The sequence below is a fragment of the Ambystoma mexicanum genome, chromosome 6q (genome assembly GCF_040938575.1).
Source record: "Ambystoma mexicanum isolate Mex_15411 chromosome 6q, UKY_AmexF1_1, whole genome shotgun sequence".
Taxonomy (NCBI): Eukaryota; Metazoa; Chordata; class Amphibia; order Caudata; family Ambystomatidae; genus Ambystoma; species Ambystoma mexicanum.
The window spans coordinates 1,671,383,307-1,671,408,148 of record NC_090937.1 but is presented as its reverse complement, the minus strand read 5'-3'; the positions used below and the strand labels follow the sequence as shown (position 1 = coordinate 1,671,408,148).

General features: G+C 47.7%; 1 protein-coding gene across 2 annotated transcripts in view; it reads right to left on the bottom strand.

Moving 5' to 3' along the window:
- Nucleotides 1-3,421: 3,421 nt before the first annotated feature.
- The window catches only part of LOC138517027 (zinc finger protein 271-like), a 69,964-nt gene continuing 48,543 nt past the window's right edge, over nucleotides 3,422-24,842 (bottom strand). For both annotated transcript variants that reach the window (XM_069632537.1, XM_069632538.1), the window contains exon 2: nucleotides 3,422-6,647. In XM_069632537.1, the coding sequence (XP_069488638.1) occupies nucleotides 4,369-5,988 (1,620 nt within the window). In that variant the 5' untranslated portion in view covers nucleotides 5,989-6,647 and the 3' untranslated portion in view covers nucleotides 3,422-4,368. The remainder of the gene's footprint in view (nucleotides 6,648-24,842) is intronic.

The following is a 24,842-nucleotide window of genomic DNA, read 5'->3' as shown; positions in this document are numbered from 1 at the left end:
GCACCAGGAGAAGAGTGAGAACACCCGTGTCAGCAGGCAGAACCTGGAAGCGCACTGCACCAGGAGAAGAGTGAGAACACCCGTGTCAGCAGGCAGAACCTGGAAGCGCACTGCACCAGGAGAAGAGTGAGAACACCCGTGTCAGCAGGCAGAACCTGGAAGCGCACTGCACCAGGAGAAGAGTGAGAACACCCGTGTCAGCAGGCAGAACCTGGAAGCGCACTGCACCAGGAGAAGAGTGAGAACACCCGTGTCAGCAGGCAGAACCTGGAAGCGCACTGCACCAGAAGAAGAGTGAGAACACCCGTGTCAGCAGGCAGAACCTGGAAGCGCACTGCGCCAGGAGAAGAGTGAGAACACCCGTGTCAGCAGGCAGAACCTGGAAGCGCACTGCGCCAGGAGAAGAGTGAGAACACCCGTGTCAGCAGGCAGAACCTGGAAGCGCACTGCGCCAGGAGAAGAGTGAGAACACCCGTGTCAGCAGGCAGAACCTGGAAGCGCACTGCGCCAGGAGAAGAGTGAGAACACCCGTGTCAGCAGGCAGAACCTGGAAGCGCACTGCGCCAGGAGAAGAGTGAGAACACCCGTGTCAGCAGGCAGAACCTGGAAGCGCACTGCGCCAGGAGAAGAGTGAGAACACCCGTGTCAGCAGGCAGAACCTGGAAGCGCACTGCGCCAGGAGAAGAGTGAGAACACCCGTGTCAGCAGGAAGAACCTGGAAGCGCACTGCGCCAGGAGAAGAGTGAGAACACCCGTGTCAGCAGGCAGAACCTGGAAGCGCACTGCGCCAGGAGAAGAGTGAGAACACCCGTGTCAGCAGGCAGAACCTGGAAGCGCACTGCACCAGGAGAAGAGTGAGAACACCCGTGTCAGCAGGCAGAACCTGGAAGCGCACTGCACCAGGAGAAGAGTGAGAACACCCGTGTCAGCAGGCAGAACCTGGAAGCGCACTGCACCAGGAGAAGAGTGAGAACACCCGTGTCAGCAGGAAGAACCTGGAAGCGCACTGCACCAGGAGAAGAGTGAGAACACCCGTGTCAGCAGGCAGAACATGGAAGCGCACTGCACCAGGAGAAGAGTGAGAACACCCGTGTCAGCAGGCAGAACCTGGAAGCGCACTGCACCAGGAGAAGAGTGAGAACACCCGTGTCAGCAGGCAGAACCTGGAAGCGCACTGCACCAGGAGAAGAGTGAGAACACCCGTGTCAGCAGGCAGAACCTGGAAGCGCACTGCACCAGGAGAAGAGTGAGAACACCCGTGTCAGCAGGCAGAACCTGGAAGCGCACTGCACCAGGAGAAGAGTGAGAACTGCCGTGTCAGCAGGCAGAACCTGGAAGCGCACTGCACCAGGAGAAGAGTGAGAACACCCGTGTCAGCAGGCAGAACCTGGAAGCGCACTGCACCAGGAGAAGAGTGAGAACACCCGTGTCAGCAGGCAGAACCTGGAAGCGCACTGCACCAGGAGAAGAGTGAGAACACCCGTGTCAGCAGGCAGAACCTGGAAGCGCACTGCACCAGGAGAAGAGTGAGAACACCCGTGTCAGCAGGCAGAACCTGGAAGCGCACTGCACCAGGAGAAGAGTGAGAACACCCGTGTCAGCAGGCAGAACCTGGAAGCGCACTGCACCAGGAGAAGAGTGAGAACACCCGTGTCAGCAGGCAGAACCTGGAAGCGCACTGCACCAGGAGAAGAGTGAGAACACCCGTGTCAGCAGGCAGAACCTGGAAGCGCACTGCACCAGGAGAAGAGTGAGAACACCCGTGTCAGCAGGCAGAACCTGGAAGCGCACTGCACCAGGAGAAGAGTGAGAACACCCGTGTCAGCAGGCAGAACCTGGAAGCGCACTGCACCAGGAGAAGAGTGAGAACACCCGTGTCAGCAGGCAGAACCTGGAAGCGCACTGCACCAGGAGAAGAGTGAGAGCACCCGTGTCAGCAGGCAGAACCTGGAAGCGCACTGCACCAGGAGAAGAGTGAGAGCACCCGTGTCAGCAGGCAGAACCTGGAAGCGCACTGCACCAGGAGAAGAGTGAGAGCACCCGTGTCAGCAGGCAGAACCTGGAAGCGCACTGCACCAGGAGAAGAGTGAGAACACCCGTGTCAGCAGGCAGAACCTGGAAGCGCACTGCACCAGGAGAAGAGTGAGAACACCCGTGTCAGCAGGCAGAACCTGGAAGCGCACTGCACCAGGTGAAGAGTGAGAACACCCGTGTCAGCAGGAAGAACCTGGAAGCGCACTGCACCAGGAGAAGAGTGAGAACACCCGTGTCAGCAGGCAGAACATGGAAGCGCACTGCACCAGGAGAAGAGTGAGAACACCCGTGTCAGCAGGCAGAACCTGGAAGCGCACTGCACCAGGAGAAGAGTGAGAACACCCGTGTCAGCAGGCAGAACCTGGAAGCGCACTGCACCAGGAGAAGCACTGCACCAGGAGAAGAGTGAGAACACCCGTGTCAGCAGGCAGAACCTGGAAGCGCACTGCACCAGGAGAGTGCAGTGGGCACAGCTTATGGCACACCAGACTAGCCCTGAGAAGCTGCGAGAATGAGGAAGAAGAGCCTCGGAAGGCCATCGCGGATCCCAGCTGAAAGTAGTATGTACCGACACGACGCAACGCTCCTCCAGTGGAGCAATGCTCCAGGCAATCATGTACGCAAGCAGTGGCTCCAGTGATAAGGAAGGCGGGCGAAAGAGGAAGCATATCCCAGAGGCGAGGAGTGAGAAGGGTACAAGCCTCGGATCACACACACACACAGAAAGCCTCAGAGCGGGCAATGAGAACGAAAGGAACTCCAGAGTGGGGATCAAGAAAGTCTGAAAGAACCCCAGACGGGGAAGAGACGTGGGACAGACCACCCGTATAGCATTCTAGCATGCCAAGAACCGTCTTTCCTGAACTTGAGCTATGAGCAAAGGCCTTTAGTAAAAGAGAGGAGGCTGGGGGGATAGGAGTGGGGCGGGGGCAGAAGCCAGCAGCCAACCCTTCCAGTTAATAGTTTCATAAAGTCTTCCTATTGTTTTTTGTAAGGTTTTCTCTTGGGACATAGGGAAAGTATTTGGTTGAAATAGGATTCCGGACAGAAGACTTATTAGTTTACAGACATGCTGACGAACACCCTTTTGAGAATAGGGCTTGAGCTTGTAGACTTAGGTAAAGATTATTTTGAACTTGACAAAAAATAAAAACTTTAAAGTTTGCCTCGTTGTCCAAGTCCTGATTCTGACCTACCGCACAACACACATCCCATTTCATGGTGTAATACATTCTTTGGATACTAAAGTACAAACCTATACTTCATGATCAAGGACAACTTTGCATTTTCTTTTCACTTCCCTCCCCACATACTGTTGCTGAGCAAAAAGACATCCTTCAAATCAGTTCTGTTTTTCACCAGCCTCGTCACAGACACAAATAGCATCTTTTGCAGTGACACAATGTTGACTTTATTTCCTTGAAAATTTGAGATATCTCTTATGAACAGAAAAAAAATTACATTTACTAATAAAGTACATTTTTCTGAGTTTAAAGTGTTAAGATAGTTGTGGTTTGGTTGATGCTAAAAATAGGTTTCCTCACATGTAGGCCTTCTGAAGGGGTCCTTTCATCCAGGTTCATGTTAGTTTAAATGAATTATTTTGCAAAAGGGATATAAATCCCATCTCTCTTTAGCCAGATATTGTCAAAGGAATGGCAAATTAGCACCTTGGCCTCGCCTTATTACGAATCCAGCGGTAGCCGTGCCGGTAAAACCAGCAGGCTGCCGCATGACTCGTGGGGATTTACCGGCTCCGGACTTGCCGGAATTACCGTGGCATTGCAGCCCCAGTGATCCAGTAATTCAGGAGCCGGCATTCTGTAAATCCCCTATTGTGTACAATGTCTTTGCTATTAACAATCCACATGCAGAATTAACTCTGAGACAATCTCTTGCAGTTCATGGCAGACTACATAGATTCCTGCTTTTTTCATGTAGGCTGATAGGTAACGCTTTATTAGAACTGTCCTAACAATGTCAGGCTTCTATATTAAGGTTTTCCTTCTTACTGCTCTCGCTAAAGTAGTTTGAAATTTACAAGCCTGCATGGGCAGCAGAAATAGTATTACATATTTTCCAATCTCACCGTGGATTGGATCGGGTGCTGCAAGTGTCTGTGCTTGTAAACTGTACGCTCTGCAAGATGAAAGTAGCTTGCAAGAGAATAATGCAGGTTCTTATTAATAAAATAAATATAATGTAATCCTAGTAGTGGACCCGGATCGTGGTTCTTGTAATAGACTGACCAGCCTCTCCTGCTTTATGTGCTCTCAGGAGTAGTCTCTTCAAGTTAGATATGTTTATGCATGCATGTCATGATGAGAACAGTCCCTACTGCTGACTCTTTGCATGTTTCTGCTGATGCCTGATCAGGAGAGTTGATTGAACAAAACCTTTCCCACATACACTACAGGTAAAAGGCCTTTCACCGGTGTGTGTTCTCTTGTGTAAACCAAATTGCTGTGACTGAGTGAAACATTTCCCACAATAATCACATTTATAGGGTTTCTCTCCCGTGTGCAATCGTTTATGTATCATTAGAGAAGACGAGTCAACAAAACTCTTCCCACACTCATTACAGGTCTTTGGCTTCTCTCCTGTATGAATTCGCGTGTGTCTTACAAGTGCCGACGATACACTGAACCCCTTCCCACATTCACTACAAATATATGGCTTTTCTCCGGTGTGTGTTCTCATATGTTTAACAAGGGTGGTTGCTACACTGAAGCTTTTCCCACACACACTACATGTAAATGGTCTCTCTCCAGTGTGTATCTTCTTGTGTTTCCGAAGTATTGATGACTGAGTGAAACACTTTCCACAATCACTACATGTATATGGTTTTTCACCAGTGTGCAATCGCTGATGTAAAGCTAGTGACTGTAATTGACCAAACATCCTTCCACATTCACTACAGGGAAATGGTTTTTCGCCAGTGTGCATCCGTTGGTGTGAAATCAGTGTTTCTGATTTACTAAAAGTCTTATTACACATATTACAAGCATGTGGTTTCTTCCCTGTGTGCGACAGCTGATGTTTCAGAAATGTATTTGATTGAATAAATCTCTTCCCACATTCACTACAGGTATATGGTTTGTCTACTGTATGACTACACTGGTGTTTTTCCAAAGCAGTCGATTGACAGAAACCCTTTCTGCACTCACTGCAGGTATATGGTTTCTCTCTTGTATGCATGCGGCTGTGCAGAAGCAGCCCATGTGCTTTACTGAAACTCTTCCCACAGTCATTACAGATAAATGATTTGTCTACTGTATGAATACGCTGGTGTTTTTCCAAAGCAGTAGATTGACAAAAACCCTTTCCGCACTCACTGCAGGTATATGGTTTCTCTCTTGTATGCATGCGGCTGTGCAGAAGAAGACCATGTGCTTTACTGAAACTCTTCCCACAGTCATTACAGGTATATGATTTTGCTAGCGTGTGCACCTTCTGATGTTTTATGAATGCTGATGAACTACTGAAACGCTTCCTGCATTCACTGCATCCATGTGGTGTCTTTTCCACATGGACTTGTTGATGTTTTTGCAAGTATGAAGGCCGCCCAAATCTCTTCCCACATTCAGTGCATGCAAAGGGCTTGTCTCCTGTGTGCAACAGTTGATGTTTCCATAAATCTGATGACTGAATGAAAGCCTTCCCACATTCTGTACATTTAAACGGCCGATCCCCTCCATGTGTGAACTGGTGTCTGAAGAGGCTGGATGTGTAGCAGAAACTCTCTCCACATTCATTGCATTTGTAGGGCCTTTCTCCACTGTGACTTAGCTGATGCCGTATGAGATAAGACAACACCTTGCACTTCTTCCCACATTCTTCGCATTTGTATGGTTTCTCATCTTTGTGTGTTTGTTGGTGTCTTAATAGATCTGCCGAGCAGAGAAAACGTTTATCACAATCATTACATGCATATGGATTTCCTTTTCTCTGCATCGCCTTGAGCTCAAGGAGGAATGATGCAGAACTCGGAGAGTCCCTACATGTAGCAAATACATATATATGTACTCGCGTGTTTGTTCAAGATGTCATAACAGTAGAAATGTTCCAGCTTTTAATGCAAGAGCATGTTTTTAAGATTCAGATGGGACACTTGTTCCTGCATTGCAATTAATCTTTGCCCATGTCTTACGCAGGTGCGAGAGAATGAAGATAAGCTGAAACTCTTTTTTTCATTCACAATAATAACATTTTGAAAGGGTTGCAGAAAATAGTTCATGTTTTGCATTTGTATTAAATGAGATGCTACTGTCTTCCTTTAGTCTTAAAGGTCCAGAGAGTAGATCAGCCCGGCCTGAAGCTGTTCCCACTTAAATGTGTACTCATTAGTGGTTTGCAATAAAGAGCTCTTCGTGCATTCAGTAAACGGTGATGGCTTCCTGCCCTATACAGATGTGATCAAGATAGCTTTCTCATTTTTGATGGCCAGCTTTCCATGGTTTACGAGATGAGTAGCTTTGAATATTACAGTTCATTTAACCTTGCTACAGTCGCTTTCAATGCTCTTTGTGCAGTGGGTCTGGAAAAGCAATCCTTTGTTTTCTTAGGAAAAGCTAACACAAAACAGCCTTTTCCCTTCCGCCTGCATGACTATTCTGTTGGAGTAAAAGAGAGTACAAATGAATCAGTCAAACAGACGCAGATCATCAGACTCAACATTTTATTGAGTCGTTATCAAAATTCCCTCAAAATGTCCATCAGGTATCACCCTAAAGCAAATAAAAACAAAAATGAAAAAAACATGATGCTTCGAGCCATCATTAAATCATGGTTTGATGATAGCACATTCCATTACACCTTAAATATAAATAGAGATAGCTTTAGGATAGAGTCCGCCGCATGCAAATCTACTGCTGTTATGTATCCACCGAAGGAACCAGGAACACAGGTAAGTGTTCACCAGACAGTTTATTAAGTTGGTACTATACAGAGGCCCCTCCTCCGCCCCCCCACAGCAACCGGGGCAACTGGTTAACTCTGAAGGCAGGGCCCTTTATTTATTTATTTAGCGCACCTAACCCTCAGGTATCTGGGCGCATTGCATAAAGCTTACACATTTAGTTACATGACGTTAATACATGACGGGCAGATAGAAAACAGCGTAGGAGCAGTTGATGGCGCTATACAGCTATGTACAAATGCTTTAAGTCTAAATGCATTAGCAGGAGTGGGAAGACATTTAAAGATTCTTCTGAGGGAAGAGCCAGTTTTTACCACTTCTCCAGAAGCAGAAGTAGGACGGTCCAACTCCTAAGGCAATGGGCCAGGAGTTCCAAGATTCTGCCACAAGTACAGGGAAGCTGCTGCACCCTGCTTGTCCTAGGTTAAATCTAGGGACCTTGAGGCTATGTAGTTGTGCAGACCTTGTGGGTCTGTTGGTCAGGTTTCTTGTGAATTTACAGGTCAGATATTTAGGGGCTGTGTTGGCGAGGCACTTATGAGTAAGTACTAATGTTTTGAAAGCAATTCTATTTTTGACAGAAAACCAATGGACATTCCATCGAGTCACTGAGATATGGTGGGCTGTAGGGATGTTGAGCACTGTTCTAGGCGCGTTGTTTTGGAGTGTTTGTAGCTTTTTTAGGTTTTATTTATTAGTTCCAAGGTAGAGAGCATTACAATAATCTAGTTTAGATAGTATAATCGCTCTTGCCAGAGACATGCAGCTGCCTGTTGACAGGAAGGGTCTGCAAGCATTAATACGTTTGCAGGTGTAAGCTGTGCCTGATGCTGTTGCATTGACCTGTCTGGTCAAGGTCAGGGAGGAGTCGAGATATACTCCAAGTGTTTTCACGTCCTTGGATACACTTATATTGATGCCATCAATCTTAAAGGCTTTGAACTGGCTATCTAATCTATTGAGTCGAGTCTGGGAGCCAATAAGAAGAAGCGCTGCCTTATCGTCATTCAGACCGAGGCCATGTGTGGCCATCCCTTCTTCAATGATTAGGCATATCTTGTTGAACATTTCCGTATCAGTGTCATAGTCCCCCGTGATGGGGATGAAGATTTGTACACTATATTAGAATGCATGGCCATGAGCCATCACCCCAGCAACCAGGTAAACATTCCTGGGCTCCTGAAGCAACATCCACATATCCTGAAAGAAAATTAACACTTTGAACACAAACAAATGCATACAATGCACTGCAATGACGATTGTGGCCAGTATACAATATGTACCCAATATTTACAGAGTATGTTCTGAACTGTAAGCACACCTAACGCACCTTCCTTCCCAATACACACACTTTGGCAGAGAATAGAGTTGTTATCTCACCCCCCCACCCCTTTACGCAATCCATAGCCTCCCACCAGCACCATACCCTTACTCCATGTCCTTCCGTCTTCCAGTTGCACAGCATCCCTGATGGAAGTTTTTCTTAGATGTGCCAGCAAGGACAGCATTGCAGTAGTCCAGTCTGGCACCAGTTATTGCCCGTGCGATGGCGCGGCAGCTCTCAGTCCCTCAGTGGGGAATTGTCTGGCTGCATTGAAGAGCTTAGCGCTGCAGGCTTCTGCTGCATAAGAAATTGCATTGACCTGTCTCGTGAGGGAGAGTGTGGCATCACGGTACACTCCCAAAGTTTTAATTGAGGCAGAGACAGGGGTGGTTATCCCATCATCATGAATGGGCAGTATTCCGAGGAGAGCTTCTTCAGCATTGCTGGCGAGCCTACTATCTGGATCTCAGTTTTACCATAGTTCAGGCATAGCTGTTTCCTGGCCATCCAGTCACTCCTAGAGTAACTGAGGCAGAGACAGGGATGGTTATCCCATCAATCGTAACTGGCGAGCATTCCGAGGAGAGCTTCTTCAGCTTTGCTGGCAAGCCTACTATCAGGATCTCAATTTTACCATAGTTCAGGCATAGCTGGTTCCTGGCCATCTTGGCACTCCTAGAGTAACTGAGGCAGAGGCAGAGATGGTTACCCCATCATCGTAAATGGCGAGTATTCCCAGGAGAGCTTCTTCAGCATTGCTGGTGAGCCTACTATCAGGATCTCAGTGTTACCATCATTCAGGCATAGCTGGTTCGTGGCCATCTAGGCCTGGATGGTCAGGTACATTTTGTTGATCTCCTCTGTGTTTTTGTAATAATGCCCTGATAGGGGGGGGGGCAGGATTTGAGTATCATCAGCATACTTAGTGTAGGCTATGCCGATGTCATCCAGGAGGTCAAAGAGTGGCTTGGTAAATATGTACAGGGTCGGGGAGACGCATGATCCTTGTGGGACTCCACAGGGAATGGGGTAAGAGGATCACTGGCCACTTGTGAGAAGGCTCACATTGACCTTCCTTCAAGGAATGAGGCTACCAAGGTTGTGGCTTCTTGTGAAAGGTTTGCATCGGCTATGAGGTGGTGGCAGAGAATTCTGTGGTCCACCTAGTGAAAGGCAGCTGATAAGTCGAGGAAGAGGATGGCTGGTTTTTCCTCATTTCTGAACCCGCCCAATTGATTTTTAGATTGAGTAGGGCAGATTCAGTGCCATGGCCTGGCCTGGCCTGAAGCCCGATTGACACTTCCCTAGGATTTGGTTTTCTTATAGAAAGGGTTGGATTTGTTGTATGCTGCTCTATCCAATATCTTCAAGAGGAAAGGTATGGTGGTGATTGGGCAGTAGTTATTTGGCACTGTTGGGCCTAAGGTGTTTTTTTTCCAGAAGAGGGAGGGCCCAGGATTCTTTCAGACTTGCTGGAACCAGACTGGCTGAGAAGGAGGCATTAATACATATGGTGATGAAAGGTAGCAGGATGTGGGCACAATCTTTATGGTCGTTGCTGGGCGATATCCCTTTTACATCGCAAAGGTTTAAGGTTTCTGAGGATATTGGTGGTTTCCACTACTGAGACTTCTCTGAGCTGAAATATTGGGTGGGAAGATTGGCTGTGGGTGGGTGTGTCAATGTCAATGATAGGTTGCCTTTAATCAATTCTTGTTTCAGATGTATATTATGCTGTAGCACGCACATTTTTGCCCTCATGGCGGACTGGATGCTCAAGCACCAATGCTCGTCTTTAGTAATGGTTGTGGGAGGTGTGGCTGGTGTTTCTAGCTCTCCAAGTATGCTGAATATTTCATGGGATTTGAGCCGGCATTCATAATTCTAGAATAGGCAGAGGTTTTGGTATCTTGATGGCAGATTTATATTTGTTAGAGATGTTATTAAATGCCATTTTGGACATGGGGGATAGGTGATTTTTTTCCAGATGGTTTCAGCAGACATTATTTGGCTCGTAGAGCCAAGAGGTCAGTGGTGAACGAGGCGTTCAAGTGCACAACTGGTTTGGCTTTTCAGAGCGTCAGTGGGGTTACTATATTGACTGCAATAGGCCTAGTTCTAGAATATAGTACTTCTAGTGCTGTAGGGTCAATTGGGTCTGTGTGCTCCGGTAGGTGGGGGTTTTGGTAGGGGGTGATGGCTTCTTTAGTGAGTTTCTGCATGCTGCGAGACCAGTGTTCGGCTGAAACCTGCTGTGTGTGTCTGTGACCAATTGATGGTGGGAAGGTGATGGAGAGGATGCAGTGGTCTGCCCAGGGGCAGGGGGTATTCGACGTTATGGAGATCTGACTGTTGGGGTCTGCAACCCAATCTAAGGTTCTGCCTTTGTTGTGTGTAGGCGTTGTCACACAGTGAATGAAGCCTAGGTAAGAGAGGGTGTTGGCTATGGAAGCAGCACAGTCATCAACAGGGTGGTGGAGCCCTAGGTTAAGGTCGCCAAGGAGGATAGATCTAGAGGTGGGTTGGATGTCAGTTCCAAGCAGCTGGAGCAGATTGTATTCAAAGGAGGCAAGGTGGCCGGGTGGCCGATAAGAGTCTGTATGTGATGATGCCAATTTGACAGAGAGTAGGTCACAGTTAGTAATTTTAGGAGTAGTGACCAGCCTTAACTGTAAGGAGTCTTTGAAAATGAGGGTGACCCCACCACCTCTGGATTCTGGCCTGTCGTTTCTAAGGAGGGTGAAGCCACTGGGTATTGCTAGCGAGAGGGCATGACCTCATGCTTGACGTAGCCATGATTCAGTGATGGCTAATAAGTCAAGATTATGAAAGACGATCAAGTCATGAATGCCGAGGGCATGGGCAGGGATGGATCTGACATTAATGGGGGCACCATTAAGGGGGTGCACAGTGTTCGCTATCTTGTGGGTGGTTGGTGTGAGGTGGTGGTGTTAAGGGAGTGGGAGGCATGTTAATGGTATTCTTCCCCTTTCTGAGCGGGAGGGTGTGCGTCGAGTCAGTATAAGTGGGTTGTCCTTGGGTACGCTTGACAACTCGTTGTCTAATGGCCGGGGGTGTATTACTGAGCAGGATCTCCTTCCGCAATTCGTTGTGAGTGGATTCGTGCTCAGCAGAACTAGAGATCGTAGTTATATTTTTTAGGGGGAGTCGAGACCCTAATTCACGTTGCCTATCCCTTATTGTGACTGGGAGGCAGTGAATGCTCGGTGTAATAGTGCTGGTGCATAGATTGCTGTATCTCAGCGTAGTGGAGGCTGGTGCATCAGTGTTACCTGGCCTAGGAGGAGAGGCCATGTCAGGGCTAGCAGGGTGCGCTAGTAAATTGGATGGCTGGTATTCGGTGTGGGCTACGTATGTTTTGGGTCTTTTAGGTAACGAGGTAGAATGGGAACCATTACGAGAGCGAAGATAACCACATGGTGGACAGGGTTTGGGGAAGTGCATATTGTAGGAGTAAGGGTTGGGCTTTACAATCGGTTACTGGTGCAGTGGTGTGATCACAGGTCTGGCTTGAGGGGTACGAGATTGCAGGGAGGCCATAGGGTGGAATTGCACGGGTAATCTACTGGGCAATGTGCATTGCGGGAGAGTAAGCATGGCTTGCGAGTGCAGACCCTCATGGGCTTTTGAATTGGAGGGAGGTGTATGATGAAGTCCCATGTCTAAGGATAGGAGATGGGGACAGGGTGACTATGGGGGTCAAGGCCAACACCCACTCCAGGGTGTGAGCCCTGGAGGTGAATTCCCCAAAGCACCCCAGCCCATCCTCAGCCCTGCCATATTCCCCACATAATGGTCCAGAAATATTTCAAGCAGAATCACAACCAGTGTAGCGATAAACCCGTAAGTAAAAGCCGATGAGAAACTCATGCAGGTCTGCAGACCCACTACCATGGTGGTCTGAATGGCTTGGTAGAAGACTATGTGCAATACTACCGTCTGTGAGCTGCGCAATACTGTGAGTTAAAGCAGAAATCCTTCCCAGTCAATTAGCGGGAAGGGTGTTCTGTCAGGCAGCAGAGATGCCTAGAGTCCACCATCTAGTTCCAAGGTCTTGGGACAAGGAGATGTAGATGGATTGTCAGCCCATTAGCCATAGTTATTAAACATGTGGTCACAGTATGCAGCACCCAAAACCCGGGCACTGTTTCATATTTTACACCCCTGAAGGCCTTCAGCAATTTAGTCATTGAGCAACCCATGATAAAAGTGAGTCACCACAGCAGAACACTGAGACAGGAGCCCAGAGAGTACGTGTTTATAGTGAGGTGACAAGGTGGAGTATACAGAGGTGGAGAGTGAAGAAAGGAGGAGCAGAAAGAAGTAGCAGAGAGGAAGAATTGGAGAAAGAATGTGAAAAGAGGAACAGAGAAATATGATGAGGAACGGAGAGCTGGGCAGGAGGAGATTGAAGGAGAACAGATGAGCAGTGAGGAATGTAATAGCAGTGGAATAAAGGAGGATGAAAGCAGCAGGTAGAATTGAGTGAAGAAAGAAAGAGGGGAACAGAAGTACAAACAACGCTGGGGGGAAAAGAAGTAGCATTACTAGGAAGACCTTTGTGGCCATGAGGTTTGCTATTCTTCTTTTCAACCCGTGCCTTCCAACTCGTCCATTGGGACTGATGCCTCCATCGGAGCCATTCCACCACCTTCTTTAAGCAGCCGGATTGGGTGAGGAAGTAAACTAAGACACGATTGGCCCGTTAGCCAGCAGGCGAATGCCGGCCCCCACCAAAGAGCCTCCTGCTAAGGGCTACGTCCTACCCGGTCTGGCCCTATCTAAGCAAAGAGGGCCCCCCTGCCTCATCCCTGGAGCTCGCCTACAACAGCCCCCGACACCACAGCACTGGGTACGCACCCACACTCTCTGCTGCGGCACCTGTTTCCTGCTGTCCCTACTATATCCACAGGGTCACCTGGCTCACTCACCCCAAGCGCTGCTGGTTTTGCACCTCTGGCAGAATGTCCATTCTTCACTTTGCCACAACTTGCTGTGCATTGCTGTCCGCTCCCACTGTGCACCCCCACTGTGGCCCTCCCTCACTTGGTATGCCCCAGGACCTGACTGTACTCTTCTACACTCTATGCTTCTAACGCTTACCTCTCACCACAATCTTCCCAACCTCTGCCGCATACTCTCATGGAAGCTACCTACACATCTAGCTGCTTGCATTGAGGCCTCACTCACCTTTTGCAATCATTTCCAAATGTGTCCTGCATCCTCTAATGTGGGGCTGTTGTCATTAAACTGAGTTGTTACTCTAATTGTTTCTTTATCTATTTTCCTGTTCTCGCTCCTGGTTATGCCAACACTAATCTGCTATTTACATTTTGCCTCATGCCTGAAATTCAATTCTGGTCGGCATTTCTGCATAGTTCTACTGCCCTTACTCACATTATTGCATTTTTGCTCATAGGTATGAAATTCGAATCTAGCTGTTACTGCATTTATGCTCATGTGTTTGAAATTCAAATGTGCCTATTTTGATTTTAATTGGCCTCACCCACATTACTGCTCTCGTTGTTTGAAATTCAAATGTGCCTATTTTGATTTTAATTGGCCTCACTCCCATTACTGCATTTCTGCTCATAGATTTGAAATTCAAATCTAGCGGCCTTAAACCTGCTGTCAACACCCTAAACAATCTAGCTAACTGTGTCTTGTAAACGAACCCCTTATTATCCTTTGTTAACTGTTTATTCCTGTTCCTCCTGACTCCTCCATCGCTGACCGTTGCTAGGCTGCCTGGTGAGTTCTTAGTGCATTGGGCAGACCCACCCCCTTCCTTTTACTCAACATTGGCTCTCTCCATCCTTCACATCTTTTCTAACTGCTACTCTATCTCCTTTCCTACCTCTCTCATGAAGCATGGAGGAAAACATTTCAAGAAAGTACTCCTGGTCTCCAACCCAGGTCTGTCCATTGCAGATACCTACGTCAATGCTTCCTCGAGGCAGACTACCACTGACACCCTCTTTATTGTTCCTTCTTCTGACTTATGGTCTCCCCATGTGTTCTCTGTCCTGTCGCCTTTCTCTTCTTCACCCATTAGTGGTGGAACCAGATGGGAAGTGCTCTTGGCTCACTTCACATAATCCAGGTGCATCATTAATGTCTACCAGAACGGCACTGTATTGACCCAGGGCTCTCAGCCCAATCTTCTCCTTCTTGATAGGCGTCTCCAGTCTCTCATTAACTTCCCACTTTCTCCTTCCTCTACCCCCCTCTGGCCTCCATGCCCCTTCCAAGGGCTATACACCACCCCTGTACCCCTCCATGGAGGACCTTCAAGGGGGCAATCAGCTTCACTTAGCTACCCTCAATTCTCGCTCCGCTGTCAAACAATCTTCTGACATCTGTCGCCGCCTTGAAGACCTTGACCTCAACGTCCCGGCTCTCCCTGATGACTACACAATCCTCTCCAAACCTAGGTTCACCTGTTCTTGGGGCGGTGTGGCCTTGATTTTCCCTGAATGGGTCTCTGCCACCATCATTCACTCTGGACATCCTTGCCCCGGTCATGAGGATCCGCATGAAGCCTGCCTCCAAATGCAACTCTTGCTATGACTCCGACCTGGCCGCTCTGAAATGCGAGTGCAGAGTTGCTGAGTGGAAGTGGCAGGCATCAAGTACATCCTCTGACAAACTGGCCTGCAGTCTACTCTAAAGGCAATACCGACTCTCCATCCGCTCTAAGAAGAGGCCTCATGTCCAAGCCCGCATCTCTGGGGCCACCAATAACACGGTTGAACTTTTCGCAATCTGCAAGGAACTTCCAAATCCTACTGCAGTCTCCTTCTCTTACCTCCCAGACCCTCTGCACTGCACTCCCACTTTTCCACCAAAACTCAGGACCTCCTGGTCTCTACTCTACTCTACTTTCTTGCCTTCTTTGACCCCCCCCTCGCTCTACCCATACTATTCAACTTCTCTCCCAATGTACTGGATGAGTTCACTAAAGTAGTCAGCCCCATGAAAGTCTTTTCCAAACAGGTGCTCCTGTGCCTTTCCAGAAGTATCAAGGACAACATCTTCTCTCTTGCCCCTGTCCTGGCTAATTCTGTAACCATACCTTTGTCTCTGGATCTTTCCCACAGTCCGTCAAGTACTCTCTTGTGCACCCTCTCCTAAAAAAGCCATCTGCAGACCCTTCCTGCCCTACTTACTATGGCCCCATCTCTGTCACTGCATTCCTGGGAAAACACCTGGAGAAGTTGGTCATCCTCCAACTCCACACCGAATCTGCTCGTTATCTCCACAACCACCAGTCTGGTTTCAGAGCATCCAGAGGCACAAAAACTGATCTCCTGAACACCTGGAAAGACCTGCTATCAAATCTGGATTCCAACTCTCCCTCTGTTCTGATCCTTCTGGATCTTTCCTCTACTCATAAATCGTCGGTGACACCGTAGGCATCATGGACTGGGCACTGGCCTGGCTGACCTCATTCCTCTGAAACTAACCTTCCCAAGTGTAACTTGGCACTTTCCTCTCCTCCACCTCATGCACTACCGGCGGCATCCCTAAGAGATCTATCCTATTGCTGTGGCTCTTCAATATCTACCTGGCCCCTCTTGACCACCTGATCTCTACCTTCTCTCCTCACTTCCAGTGTTATGCTGATGACGTGATGACACGCAGCTTTCCTTCAAGCTTCCCTCCTCTACCTCCTCTTCTTCCTCTCTCATCCCGGACTGCCTGCCTGCTATTCAGGCTTGGTGATCTGCTAATGATCTCTGCCTTAATGCCAGTGAGACTGAGATCCTTCTCATTGGGACGCTTGCTCACAGTTAGCCTCCCACTCTCTGGCCGTCTTCCTTGGGTCCCCTCATGTCACCCTCTTGAGAGGCAAACAATCTTGGGGTAGTATTCGACTCCTCTGTCTCCTTCTCCCCTCACATCATGGACCTTGCTGTGAAGACCAACTTTCAGACCCATCCCTTCAGAGGCATTCTCCCCTTCCTCACTTTTCCCCAGAAGCTCAATGTCTCCAGAGCTCTGGATCTCTCTAAGCCGGACTACTGCAACAGCCTTTTCCTCAATCTGCCTCTTTCCTCCCTTCTCCCTATTCAACTTATCCAGAATAGGGCTGCAAGACATCCTTGGCCTCAAGCCCAGGGACCGCATATCTCCAGCACTCATATCTCTCCACTGGCTCCCTGTGGCTGCAAGGATAACATTCAAGATCCTCTGCATCATCCAAAAGGCTTTCTGGGGCCTGGGACCCCACTGCATCCAATGTTCTCTCCCTTAGTACCTCCCTGCTAGAGTCCTTCGATCCTCTAGCGCCGACTCTTTGCCGATCAGACGTTTTTACCAAGCAGAGAGTGAGGGGTACATCTCTTTCTCCGGCAGGAGCCTCCCTCTAGAATGGCCTACCTGCCTGTCTCAGACTTGAGCCGGATGTCCTGAAGTTCCAGAAGCTTCTCAAGACTTTCCTTTTTTCCACCTCCTTCGCTCTCCCCCTCCCGTGCCAATGTCCCCTCTGACACTGTGACTGGTGCCTGGCCCCTTATGAGTATTACAGGGACCAGGCCCTCCTCTACTAGTTCTCCCCAGCACTTGCCCTCAGGCTACCTTCCCTGACTAGTCTGAATCTGGTCCACCCAGTCCTTTCACTAGCTAATGTCGCATACCCCCCTTGCACTTGCCCAGCCCCTGGGCCACTACCTCCTGCACCCGCCCCCCTCACTTATACCAACCTGACCGCCCTGAACTTCCCCCACCCCCACTCTTACTGTTCACTGCACTTGTACGGTACGAATGTCACAAGACCTAGTAGAACCGTTTATGGTTTGTTATTTCTCCTCTATCCCCCACCCCTCCCGTTTGGTCTTGTGGCACCTGAAAAACCCCTGTGTATAGGCGCCAAATAAATAAACAATAAATAAATAAATAAATGAATAAATGCTCAGCAGATGTAGAGACAGAGGGAAGAGGGAAGGAGAAAAGTGATAGTAACAGGAAGCGTTGATGTGAAAATAAGATCAGGAGAAGGAAGAAGAGAGGAAATGGTGGAGCAGAGGTGAAAGTAACAAAGGTGGAGAGCAAGAGAATAAGTGGGGAAGAAAGGTGAGCTGGAGGTACGATCCACATAGTGAGTGAGGTCACAAGGAAGCTATAGAGGAGTAAAATGGAAGAGAGGAGTAAAATGCAAGAGAGGAAAGCAAGTGTGGTAAGGAGGAGCACAATGTTTATAAAGGAAATAGTAGCTAAAAAGTGGGTTAGGAAGGATTCTAGAGGCTTGATTGCTCAATCCATTATCCATGGGGGTCTGGGACATCAGGAGATCTTGGCAATTAGCACAATGCCTGGAAAAAGCTTCTCCGCCAGGTCAGGCCCCAACCAAGGAAGAAATTACAACATTTTATGAAGGTTAAACATTTGCTCAAGCGTCTCACGCCAATCCCCAGTAAATCAATACAACCCAATCCACCAGAAGTGGCGAGTCCATGTTTGAGCATCAACCAAGATAATGCAAAGCGATATGCAGAGTAGAAGCAACTACATAGACCTTGCAAAGACGGTCAAGAGAAAAGTGAGGGCACATGTAAAACCTAAGGGACCGATTGACTGTTTTCTGTTGAGAGGGCAGATTACTGAAGAGAGGAGAGAGCGAGAGGGACTATCATAGTCCTGAGATCATTTGTTTTATTCTCTTTTTGTGAACAGCCACCTTGTGACCGTGGGTAAACTGAATCACCTGGTATTTTGGTCACTTTAATGAACCGTTGTAACCTCACGTCTTGACTTCGTGTTGGTGGCTGATGCCTAAAATGTGACAAAACCCAGAAGAAAGCCACAACAAACTTTACAACCTATATTGCAAACTGTTGCTGGTAAAGTCGATGTTAGAAAGAGACTGCATAAAAGCTTTAAAAAAACATCCATAGGAAAGTAACGGATCGGGATACAGCTTCACTTTCGCACGATAATGTATTAATAAATCCCACTGCGGACAACAGGCTCCCTGAGGACCTCTATGTGTCCTATTCCACTAGCCATGCAATATGCACACATGATTTCCATTAAAAAGAAAACCTTAACATGGGCTCATGTAATTCGATCACATGACTTAATAGGGCCACCAATATTTATGATAAAGTCCTGACCAATGACCAGCAAGGTCATGAATGCACTTCTCGCTCCTTTTCTGTATAGATTAACCAAGGTCAATTTTAACACTTAACATACGAATGTATCAATATGCCAGGGTCTGCCTACGAGGGCAAAAGCCTGGAATCGGTCATTCCCATCCAAGCAGTAAAGGGCCTTTGACTGGGTAGAATAGTAACTTTGGGCACTCCTGAGGAAAGTTCAGGTGGAAAATAAACAGAGGGGCATGAACGAGAAGATTTCTATCCCTCGTTAGGTTTGACCTATATTTATATGGGAACAATCAGCTCACTTTTACAGTTCAGGAAGTAGCTCATGACCCTCCTCTTCAAGAAATGGCTCCTCCATAAAACCTAGGTCTAGACACCCTCAATTCCCCCATCCTATCTGAGACTGGGTGATTTGCTCCCCACTGTTTCCTAGCCTCATTGCTTGTAGATCCGTTGCTGCCAGATTTCCCACTCTTGCGTCGTCCGATAACTCCCCGCTTCTCTGCTCCCTCCGCTGTGTTCTTCCCCTTAGGATTGTAAAGTGCTCTGTTGCTTCCTGACGCTAGGTCACCACTCAAAAAATACCCTAATGATAATAATCAACAATGAAGTCGCAGAGTATGCAGAGGACACTGCCATGACTACAACAGAATTGAAATGATCTCTTACCATGAATTCAGGAAGCAAGGTAAGGCGGGACCTATTCAGACAACACATTAACCATTAAACTACCACCATTTGCAGGATCTCTGATCCCCAATTGTGGTGCGGACACTGCAATGAAGATGATGATCCTAGACTAGTCACTGACCATACGGTTCCTTCACAGGTTTTGGGTTCAACTCTTGTTTCCAAATACCAATAAAGATGACGTTAGCTAACAAATAACAGTAACATAAACCCTGCAAACGAGTTGTGCTCATTCGCTCCATAAATACACAAGTCAAGTACAGGCAACTCCAATAACTTGCCCATTAATCCTTCATCCAAAGAACCACCACCCCCGACTCGCTCCCTCTCTCTGCTGCACCCCAAGTAGATGCAGAAAGTTTGTGACAATTTGTCCCACAAGCCTGTTCCGAGGTGTAGCCAAAAATCTAAAATGTGGTACGTTAAGAACTCTCTGGTACTATGGGTTCCCATGGCAAGTGGGGGGATGCCATTTTCCAAAGGACCCGCACACTTAACAGAGTCTCTGCGGTACCAGTGACGGCCATGATCAGATGACTGGCACCTGTAACCCAGATGGTGCTTACAGAGACAGTGCCCATTTAAAAGAAGTGTTGCTGACAACTGAAAGTTGCATAGATCGCTTCTGGAATGAAGCCTGAAAGCTCTGCGTCCAACATGGAGCAGCAACTGATCAATGAGGCTTTTGCATTTAGCTCAGACTCCTGAGCCACGTGATCTACCGCACCTCCACTCGTTCTCCCATGATTTGTCCCCGCCTCCTGGAATTATTATTGCCTAGAAAGGGATAGCAGGAGATGCTCCTTATAATCTCATAGAGACTAGTCTGTCCTTTTTACCATGAGTGTTCAAAACTTCCTGTGATGTATGCAATGGTGTCATCACTGCGTCCCCTCGCCCAGCTTCTTCCCATGTGGCCAGGGGACGGCAGCCGCTACCTGATCCTGACCCTGGCGGTGGATCTATAATGGAGGATCACTTGGGGGGAGGTAACTCACAGGGAGGTCCCATGACACTATTAGATAAGACATGGTAATACCCTCTTCTTTTTGAGGATGACCCTTCCATTCCTCATGCCTTGATGTTCTAGTTCTCCTCACTTCCTCCTTGAACCTACTAAAGGCATCTCACCAGACTCTGCCTGTAACATAACACCAGTTGTCTTTCCCTTTTCTAATACTGAATCCACTGCCACGAAGAAGATGAGCCGAGTAATGAAAGGCCAGGAATGCACAATGCATTCTAGTTGTTGCGAGCACCTGACTGCAGGTGGGACATTTAAACAGAGGGATCAGCTGTGGAGGGGACATCACATGGAGGGTGATATTCCACTCAGTGCTGACCAAGGGAATACCAGCGAGGCGAGGTCTGTGGAACCAGGCGGCTTAGAAGAGGAACCGGAGGGGGAAGACTGCTCAGTTCGGTAAGGCGTGGGAACGGCAGAGTGAGGAAGACCGCACCCCAAAGGGCAGCTGTACAGGAGAGCAGCCTCTGCGAACAGCAGGCAAACGAGACACGCAAGCAGAACGAGAACCGTACGGCAGAGGCCGCAAGCCCCAGAGAAGACACTGGGATGCCTGCAGGCCGTGGCGTTTTACCCTGAGAGAAGCTATCCCTGTTACAACAGCCCATCAAGGCCGCTCGAGGGAAGAGGGGAATCCGGGGCATGCGAACAATGGTAGCAAAAGGAAACCAAAGTAAATATGTTGAATGAAACGGAAAGGAAGGTGCTGTATCATTTAAAGAAACCAACCCATATAATATCAAGAGACTGTCAAAGTTGTAAGAGTGTACATTTATGCAAACAATGATGCTGAAAGGAAAATATAGCGAATGAGTTGAATGAGATATAACGAATGACATAAAAATGCTTAAACAAACCAAACAGTGTTACAACATGAGATTGTCAAGTTTAGAAGTGTGCACAGTATGAGTATAGGAAGTCCTGGCAGGAGAGTATACCAAACAGCCCTAAGGAACACACGTGTGCATCCGAAGGGATGTCCTGGCAGGAGTGTATACCAGGCATTGCAAATTACAAGTGTTTGAGAATAGGATAACAAGAGTATGAGAACAAGTGGTTTAAATGAAAACAAAGCCCTGGCAGGAGAGTATACCAGGCATTTGCAAGAGGGGTTTGTGCAAAAGGCAAGCCCTGGCAAAAGGCCTTTCCAGGCAAGTTCAAATTGGGCAATGTTATATTAGAGAATCCTGACAACTATATCAAGAGATAACCAAGGAGTGTGAAAAAAAACATACCCCAGAGTAAGAAGAAGCCTGGCCGGAGAGAACACCAGCCAGTACTTTGTTTACTCAATTCTATTGCTATAAAGGAACTCAGAGAACAGCTATTAAGTACAGGGAAACCCAGGGCAAGGGAATTACCCTCTGGAGTTGCGAGTCATATTTATTTTGTAACTTGTGTAGGAGAATATTCCTACTTTTGAACATTTATACATTTTAAGGCCAAAGACATTTCCTTTTCACTTTAGAGTTTATTTTAGAATGTGATGGTCAGGATAGTACTTTGGACATAGGACTTATTGTTTTGGACATTTTGACAAAAGACCAACCTATTTGTTTTGTTTTGGTAGGGTAAATACCCCTAAGAGCAGGGACAGAGGCATTTTTCCAAACCATCTTGTTTAATAAAAGTCTATAGCCAAAAAAAGGACTGCCCTGTGTCTGAGTCTCATTCCTGACCCTTCACATTGCATAGGGACAGAGGCATTTTTCCAAACCATCTTGTTTAATAAAGGTCTATAGCCAAAAAAAGGACTGCCCTGTGTCTGAGTCTCATTCCTGACCCTTCACATTGCATAGTGCTGCCATTCCGCAAACCGAATAACCCCGATTGCTGACCCTGATTTCAGACCTATTCCTCTAGCCAGGTCCTGGTATAGCATGCCACTCTATTGGGAATTCTATCCTGTTTCAGATCTTACTACCCACTCCTGGTCTACAGGCATTTATTAGCAAGCGGTCTCCATAATAAGTAAACGATTATTGTGGGAAGAGGGAGAAGACACACCACTACAACTACCTACCAATGCATTAAAACTGTTTTCCCTTGGTATGTTTCAGACTAGGGAGACTCCATAGTCAAAGTATGGTTCTACTGCCTAACTACCATTCTATTTTCATAAAGCCGCAGATGAGAGGTTGCATCCCTGACAAATTCTTTGTTTAAGGACTCTTACATCTCCAGTGATTCCAGCAACATCTCTGTAAGCGGCTACTCAAGTAATCAGGTACTGACATGGTCTAGGCGAAGAACAATGGTCTGGAGGGTTCCCAGAGCAATAGCAGAGGTTAAGATCAAGTCTTAACCTTCCAGCCACCACTTCGTTTTCGTTTTACAGTTTTCACCCTGAGTGCGACGGGGATGTGCAGACATGGGTCCTGTGCCTCCTAGACACAAGCTACTCCTCACAGATGAGGCCGAAACATGTCTGGGGATGCTTGTCGTTGCGTGCAGAAGGGATGTGACCTAGCAGTTTGGGATGGACTGCCCCTTTTGGGGTGGGACCAAGCCTGATTTGCATATGATCTTTCCCCTTCTGTAATGGCTTGGCAGGCGAAGAAACAATGGTCTGGAGAGTTGCCTAGAGCAATGCCATAGGTTAAAATTAATTCTAAACCTTCCAGACATCACCACTTTTGTTTTACTGACATGGTCTAGGGACATGCAATTAACAAAAGGTTTTCACACCTAAAGAAAATATGTAAAGGAGGACTGAATGGTGTATAAAACCGTTATATAGCTATGGTTGCCACTCCTGCTGAATCTAGATGCAAAATGGATGGGGATGGGTTTTCATCCACATAGAGTGGTGGGAAGAGCCAGTAATGCGTACGTGTCCGCATGGTACACCTTCCATACACATGGATCCTTGAAATATCTTTAATGAGGACCTTTTAACACTGCAATCAGACCGGCCCAATCAGCACCAGTACGCTCACCAAAGGTCATACTGCACTCGCTGTGTATTGATTTACCATCTGAGGAGGGAAATGGAAAAAGGATTAGCACAGACAATTTGGTTCTATAACCTGGTCTTTTATTTTTAGCATTTATTTTAGCACCCCAAACCCTGGGGTATCTGTTTAGGTGTTGAAATAGGACATTTGCTGTTGTTCGCTTTAGCCGTCATACCGTTGTGTTTGCATACATTTATGATGCTAGATTTTTAGTTGTTGAAGGTACTGGAGTTTTGTGGCATCTTATTTACTTTGTATTTGTGTTTGTCTGGGTCATGTGTGAAATCCTGCCAAGGGGTGACTGAGCAGTTGCTATCCTGATACCAAAGCACAGAAGACCATGCCTACATATCAGAGCGACTTTCAGAATAAAGGTAGTGTTGCGGCGAGGAAGCATGCTTTGTCAGACATCGAAGAAGGAATGCATTTGGCATCTGAAGTGAACCCAACATGAGGAGTGGATGACCGGTAGTTCAAATCCCACCATACCCGCTGGAGACCAGTTGTATTAGAGAACAGGATCAATCTGAGAATGAATGCGTAGCCAAACTCAAAGAGGTTGAGCAAGAACTGGCCAAACTGAAGAGACGCAACACTACTTCATCCAAGGACAACACCTGGAGCGCAGATGTACACTGCAATCATCCGGAGAGGGTATTGCCACAATACTGCTACGAGAGCACAAAGACCAGGACCTCAGCAGCACACAAATCCCATCAAGAACAACCCGACCCATGGAGTGAAACAAGAGTAGGTTTGAGCACAAAGGCGAGAGTCTGTATTATCCTGGGAAACAACTGGGCTCTTTAATTCATGAGAAATCACCAGAGAAGGACAAACAGATAATAAACCTGACCCTCGTTGGTCGTAAAGAACGAGTAAACTTGGGAATCTTCTTGCCCAGCCTGTACAGAGTCAGGCAGTTTGCGAAGGAAAGCATCGGGAGGCCCTGGCAGAACTGAAGAATCGGTTCAACAATGGGCCCCTCCAACCATCCGTATATCCTGACCATTGAGATTGGGTGGTATACCAAATATTCAGGAATGGGAAAGACTTGCAGAAAAGCCAAAGAATGTAAGGTCTGGGAATATCTTACTGCAAATCCAGGCAAACCCTGCACCATACTAGGCCAAGGACCCGGACTGACAGCATGTAGAACCACTGGCCACCGAGAAGGATGAAGCCTGGGTGAGCAACAGAACTGAAATACTGGTCCCTCCCAAGAAAAGGTGCCACTGATCAGTGAGCAGGCTAGAGTGGCTGGATCCTTCAACGCAGGAATGGTGGGAGCACTTACTGAAAAGGCTGTTGAACGGCAACCTCCATCGAGAAGCTGGTAGCCGGGAGGGGGTATTGCGAATGGTACGCTTAGGATTTTGGATAGTGGGGAATAAGGTATAGATGGGTGAGAGCCCGTAGGGATCTAGGGAAGAGGGTCAACAACTGGAGGCAAACGGAAATGTACTGTTATGCTGGGAGGCCCTGGAATCAAGGTGTTTGATTGTAATGTGGTTGACATGGTATGTTGTAACTTTGAATGGGCCTCATTATAAGTTTGCCGGTCCGGAAACAATGGTACCGGTAAGCTTGCCAGTACCGTTGTTTCTGGACCAGCAAACTACGAGTTCTGTGAGCGGGTGCCTTTCATCACGCCAGGTCTGACCTGGCGGGTGGAACGGCACCCGCTCACAGACCTTGAAGGATGCACCGGCACCATTCATGAATGGTGCCGGTGCATCCGTCCTCCCCATTCCCATTGAGTCCA